This window comes from Argentina silus, assembly GCF_951799395.1.
Source record: "Argentina silus genome assembly, chromosome: 16".
Lineage (NCBI taxonomy): Eukaryota > Metazoa > Chordata > Actinopteri > Argentiniformes > Argentinidae > Argentina > Argentina silus.
Window position 1 is genome coordinate 4,480,817 of NC_139670.1, and position 7,181 is coordinate 4,487,997.

Below are 7,181 nucleotides of genomic sequence, written 5' to 3' on the forward strand. Positions count from 1 at the left end.
ACTGCTACTGCTACTACTGCTACTACTGCTACTGCTGCTGCTACTGCTACTGCTGCTACTGCTACTGCTGCTGCTGCTGCTGCTGCTACTGCTACTGCTACTGCTGCTGCTACTGCTAGTGCTACTGCTACTACTGCTGCTACTGCTACTACTACTGCTGCTACTGCTGCTGCTACTGCTACTACTGCTACTGCTACTGCTACCGCTGCTACTGCTACTGCTACTACTGCTACTGATACTGCTACTACTGATACTGCTACTGCTACTGCTACTACTGCTACTGCTACTGCTACTGCTACTGCTACTACTGATACTGCTACTGCTACTACTGCTACTGCTACTGCTACTGCTACTGCTACTGCTGCTGCTGGACACAAGCAAGGCATTTACACTGTTTGGCACACACTCCTCTGCCATACTGAGCAGTGGAACACCTCTAGTTGTGTAGACAGCAGTCCAGATACAGAGACTGCAGCTATACTGTCTCATATGAATGCCATCTGATTTGACGTTTTGTACAGGTGCATATTGTACAAAAGATGACCATTGATCATGTGCTGTTTGCCATTTGATGAATCAGTAAAGATAGAATAGATATTGACAAATGAATGAATTCTAATACACAATGTATTGCTGGACCTCAGAACAAACACCTCCTACTGTATCTACTACTAGGCTAACACCTGCCTCATTCACTGTCACCTGACTGATGTTTACTGGTTGTGAGTGGTCGCCTCCTTGGGCTTGTTCTACAGTACAAATGTCAGACCAAATGGATTGGAACACAAACATCAAACCGTACGGGAGGAATCACTTGGGTTAGTGGCTTCTGAGGACTCAGCATTAGAGGTTTTCTGCAAGCAGCTGCATTGACTACTTAAGGCACTCATCAACCAAGCTGAACAGGAAGTCACACGTCATTTAGCAAAACCTTGAAAAAATTGTACTTCTGCTATAGAGAGAGAGAGAGAGAGAGAGAGAGAGAGAGAGAGTGAAAGAGAGTATGACAGGTCCCTAAAGAAGCCAGAGAGCATCTTGAAGAACCTCAGCAACATGCCAGGCACATAGGCCGAAATCCTAACTTGAGACACGCAACTCAGGTTCACACAAACCACACATCAGTGGGATCAATGAGAGATTGGCTCTGGGTTAGGATCAACTCTCTGGGTTAGGATCAACTCTCTGGGTTAGGATCAACTCTCAAGTAAGGATTTCGGCCATAATGTGGATGTATTGCCTAGACACAATAGGTTGCACTTGCAGCTGAACTTGACGATCATTAGCTGCAATCTCTACAAACGCTGGTGTGTGTTTTCATTTAAAGCCACGATGAAGAAACACCATTTGACAGCTACAGTATACTATAAAACATCTGACTCTGTCTGGAACAGTTCAGTGAACAGCCGGCATACTGCATGTGTTACCCCATGAACTGACAGATGAACAAACACACTTCAGTTTATCAAATACTCTGATTCTTCTAACTTTCACTCTTCAAAATGATTCACCTGTTAAAAGTATGACAGTACTTACCACTCTTATAATTCATAGTTTCAATTGTAATCTGACATGAACGAACACTGATTTCTCAGGACTTCATCAGGCGACTCATACAGTATGGATTCACTGAACCAGAGAGACTTCTCTCAGAGCACAGTAGCATGATTCCTGTGAGTCTGCAGTTCCTCTGAAAGAAAGAAAATCTGCTCAAAGGAGTCACTGAGACACATCTCCTTCCAAGAACACATCTGGCTATAAGTAACAAGAATAGTTATGAGCAGAGTCACAAGAAAGTTGCATTTGACACTGCCATCGAGTCATCTCGGTTAAAGGATTGTGGTCTTACTGGGACAAAACAGGAACAATAGAAGGAGAAGCTGCTAGCCACAAAACATCATTTAACACTTATGACTGATATGAAAAGATCCAGATGGTGATGTCAGTTTAGAAACATATCATATTCATACCACCAAGAGGCACCGTTGTGTGACAACACTTTGAGTAGAAACTGTTTAATACCTTTTTTAAAAAAAAAAGAATAATTCCAAAGCTAAAAATCACAATTAAATTTGCTTTAGTTGATGAGAAAAAATATCTAATGAAAACTAATAACATATCTGTTATATCTCTGGGTGAAGATGTGATCATTTCACCATCACCAACCGTCATCTCCTCTGTCATGTAAAGTCGGCTATACTGTAGCTAACCATCAGCAATCTTGGTGTAGGACAAATAAACTAGGGTTTCAGTAAGGTTGCCCTGGCCGAGTCAAGAATCAGCGGTAGACATGTTCAATTAATTGTGTTCAAGTTTTTGAGAGGAAAACATGAAAAGAGCAGGAGAAGTCGGCCCCTGACTCCTACATTCGGCCTAGGGACTGCCACACATTTCAAAGCCCAAGCTCGGAACCTGACCAAACTTCTGAGGGATTCAGACTTGCTCTACTCGCTTGGTGAACCAGAAGAGAAGAGAGGAAAGTAGACGGCATATAAAAGAGAGAGATGGTGAAAAGAAAAAAAAACACCTTGCTGTATTTCCTGGACTTCAAAGATGCCTCTGCTTCTGTGTATGGCCATCACCCCTTCACTCTACAACTCAGCCCTACCCCCTCCTCTCTTCTATCACTCTTTCTCTTCCTCTGCTACCTGCCTAGCATGGCTCTGAGGAGTGTTGCCATGGCTCTGAGGAGTGTTACAGACCCCTGTGCTTCTAGGACTTTTCTTTTACAATCAGTGGGGATTTCTATCATGAGTGTTTGTAAGCTATTTTGAAGCTGGCCGTCATGTGTGATTTACGAAAATTGAATAATGAAACAATAGAACGGAAGTTCGCACATTTAAAATGGACGTAGGAAGCATCATTAACTACCAGTCAGACTGTTTTTTTGGTAACATCTCCACTGAATTTCACTCAGACAGCCCCGTGTCACGGGTTTGTCACACTTTATTTGCTGGTATTCACATATAAACTACACACCTACAGAACCTCACACAGTTCCTTTAGAGAGAGAAGAAGTGTAATCATATTGACAAAGCCTGAATATTTGAAGAGGATATGGGTTTTGTGGTTTTACGTGGCACGAAATGGTGACGAGGGGGATGCAGAGCCGCAGGTCTGCACCTATTTCACATACACTCACTGAGCACTTTATTAGGGACACCTGTACACCTTCTCATGGTGGAGGTGGTGGAATGGTATGGGGAATGTTATGGGTCTTTATTAGGAACACCTGTACACCTTCTCATGGTGGAGGTGGTGGAATGGTGTGGGGAATGTTTTCTTGGCACACTTTGGGCCCGTTAATACCAATCAATCATCGCTTAAATGCCACAGCCTATTTGAGTATTGTTGCTGACCAGGTGCATCCCTTCATGGCCACAATTTATCCATCTTCTAATGGCTACTTCCAGCATGATAATGCACCATGTCGCAAAGCAAAAGTAATCTCAAACTGGTTTCATGAACATGACAATGAGTTCAGTGTTCTTCAGCGGCCTTCCCCGTCACCAGATCTGAATCCAATAGAACACCTCTGGGATGTGGTAGAACGGGAGATTCACAGCTTGAAAGTGCACCTGAAAAATCTGTAGGAATTGCGTGAAGCAATCATGTCATCATGGACCAGAATCTGAAAGGAATGTTTCCAACATCTTGTGGAATCAATGCCATGAAGAATTGAGGCTGTTTTGAGAGCAAAAAGAGGCCCTACCCAGTATTAGTATAGTGTTCCTAATAAAGTGCTCAGTGAGTGTATATTTAGAAATATAATTTCCACCTAACCACTGTTATTGGAATTGTGTATGTGGGTGTGCTGTATGCGTGCCATCACTCATGTTAATCATGTGCGTGTGTGTGTGTGTGTGTGTGCGCATTATTTGTGTGTGCGTGTGTGTATGTGTGTGTTATTTGTGTGTGTGTTTGTGTGTGTGTGTGTGTGTGTGTTTGTGTGTGTGCGTTATTTCTGTATGCGTGTGCGTGTGTGTGTGCGTGTGTGTTTGTGTGTGTGTGTGTTATTTATGTGTGCGTGTGTGTGTGTGTGTGTTTGTGTGTGTGTGTGTGATGGGGGGTCAGTGTGTGTATTTTGAGGGGAGAGATGTATTAATTACTTTAATTACAGGAGCAGAGATGACCATGAGCAGGCTGTCATTTTCCACAAGGTTCCAAGGCATATGCCAGAGCAGATTAATGTCAAGAAACTGAACACACACACACACACACACACACACACACACACACACACACACACACACACACACACACACACACACACACACACATTAACACAATCACTGGTATGATAAAATACACACACGTGTTTTGTTAGGCTGTGTTTTCTTAAGACACACTCATTGGTGTGAGGTGTATTCAAGTCTATTGGTGCGGGTCTCCACTTGGTACAATTAAAATTGTCCATCTTTGATTGTTTTTTTTACTTTAAGATATGTTGTGGTCTGCCAATGCCTGAACTCTTCCTGAAGCTCGGCTTCTCCTAGTTACAAATATATTATCTACAAAATAAAAACATTTAAGGTTCCTTAGACTATAAAATAGAACGATTTTAGGTCCTTTCAAAAACAGTTATATACCATGATTCATGTAAAATGGTTCTATATACTGTTGCACTTTTAGGATTGCCTTACTGTGCATGTTTATGTATCAAAGCATGGAACCTCGTTTGGTTCCTTATAGAACTGTTAGTTCTAAGTTATACATGACAAGAAGCACCTTTCAGGAAGATACATGTAAGAAACAAAGATAAGGGCACATGTGCAAATTAAAATAGTAAATGTAATTTGGTCCAAAAAATGCCAACATGAGTGTTTTCAAATATGCAGCGGACATTGCTTGTGTGGAGGGGATTTCACTCATACTTCAGGAACTCTCTTCAGCTTCTTTTCCAAGAAGAGAAGAGAGCAGAACACAAAGTAGCTGGACACAGTATAGCAGTGAGTGCTAACTCTCACTGACGTGCACTGCATTTCAGATAAGACAATGTTCAGCGATACTCATACAGGTGAGCTGGAATAACTTAAATCAGAACCGTTCCATAGTCACAAACACTTGCTTGGCAGTGCCAATATGAGAGATCGAGGTCATTGTACAACTAATGGAAACACGAACCTCCGTTGATGGGTGACACGGTTTCAGAATGTTGTGCTGAAACCAAGATGTGTTTTATATAGTGACCATGCTTAAATAATAATTAAAAAAACACGTTTCACTGATGCAAATCTTGTCATATGTTAACAATTAAAAAGAACATGCATATTTATGCCAATTTTAGGAGTTGAGAAAAAACCCTAAATTATGCATTTTCTCACTTTGAAATGCTCAAGTGCACAGCGGGACTACCGCAGTAACTGGAGGGGCAAATAATGTAATTCATTCTCATTCTCCTATGACGTGACACCGCGCGCTTGGTCTTTTCGGAGATCCGGATCATGAGAAACTCATGGCCTGAAACCGTAAGTCAGATAGACGTGTCGCATATTAGTTAATTTATCTTCATGGACGTGGTTAGATCTTAATGCTCGCTGACCTATTATACGGCCCCAGAAGCGGTTTCTTGCTCTGGCGTGTGTGGTGTTGGGGTGGTTGGGGGCCTGGGTGGCTCACGCCGCCGCTGTGATACCCTCCGCATACACTGCGGGGGGTCAGGCCGAGGTGTCATAATGTTTTCCAGCAACAATCTTTTTCATGACATTGTGGCGAGGTTTAGGTCCTATTTATGCCCGTCATCTCATGTCCGCATATCAAACTGAATCTAACACAACATGGACAGCGTGGCTCTCTCTGAGTGTTGACACAAATAAATAAATAAGAATACAAAATGGTAAACTTTACCAAATAAAATACAAACACTTGAGAAGCCCTCGGGTGTATGTGTATTTGTTTACCTAAAGTCATCACCGCGTCCAAAAATAATGAGGCCTATTAATGTCAAGCGAATATCAGAGGAGAAATGGGCTTTAGAGTGTTGGGACACTCTAAACTGTTTTGATAAATGCCATTTTGCGCATCATATTCATATCACATTCCCAAGCAAACAGCGGGTTGATTCCATGCTAACATGACCTGAATTATTCCTAAACATTGGTCACTATTTTGTCATTGAAAGACTCAGCTGAATTGAAACCTGTCACAAATGTTGCCTCATTACCTCAATGAAGGAATGACACAGTAAGGAACTTTCCCCCAGTCACAGCAACTTTTCGCCAAAATATAAACCCCCAATCGCTCACACACCTGAGTGACCTGTCAAACGCACTCTACCACAACTTTCCGTTGTTGCATACTGAGCCAAACGTAAGCCGATAATTAACAGGGAATACAACTATGGGTTGTGATGGAAATTATGCATTTGCACTTACCGCCCTTGTTTCGTTATGATCATTTCGGTTTGGTATTTGTGGAACTTCGCCCACAGAGGGTAGTTGTTGAGGAGAGCCTGCGTCTTCCCACACACCTGTAGCCCAGGTAACGGGTACAGCGGCGCGCGAGGGTACCCGTGCTGAAAGGGCGCGGAATAACTCTCCGGAGAGGCCGGGTAAACTTCTTTGCTAGTCGTCGAGAAACCATCGCCTCCCGCCTGTATATACGTCTGTCCGGTCACACTTCTTGTCGGCGACCTCACGCTGCTGAAGTGACAGGTATTGAGGGGAGTTTGTGAGTAAAATCTCCCCGGTTGCGCACCGAATCCGGCGACAGTTTGGTCTGTGTGATACGGCAGAGCCAGGCTGTCCTGTCCGTTCTGAACGGAATCCTGGTAATATAATCTGGTGTCCTGAATCCCCATTTTGAACTCTGCTAAATCCTTGGTGCTGCGATGAAGGTGATTATTGATGTCGGTGTCTTTTCCGAAAGTTTGCGTATCAGTCCCATTCAACATACTGAGGTAAATATTGCCACCTATGCCGCCCATTAGCAGCCCCAGTCCAAGCGTAAGTGCAATGTCATAGGTTCACCGTGTCCCCCTGTCTCACGTCCAGTCGAATAACAGCGCGTTCAAGGATTTTGGCATAAATGCACAAAATGCATTGTCTTCACCTATAATTATTCGTCTACACGGCTTTCTATTCTAGGTCAATAACATACTCTAAACTTTACTAGACCAATACAGTCTCTCGCTTTCTGAAAAAAGACCTAACACAAAATAACCAACACATCGATAATAATCTCAA

At 42.9% G+C, this 7,181-nt stretch overlaps 1 protein-coding gene across 1 annotated transcript in view; it reads right to left on the reverse strand.

Annotated features, from left to right (window-relative positions):
- tbx21 (T-box transcription factor 21) overlaps positions 1-6,922 on the reverse strand; it is a gene marked incomplete at both ends in the record, with an annotated part of 14,451 nt that extends 7,529 nt beyond the window's left edge. Inside the window, one exon of the mRNA XM_083687130.1 lies at positions 6,372-6,922. Coding sequence (XP_083543256.1) covers positions 6,372-6,922 — 551 coding nt within the window. The remainder of the gene's footprint in view (positions 1-6,371) is intronic.
- Between the last annotated feature and the right edge of the window lie 259 nt (positions 6,923-7,181).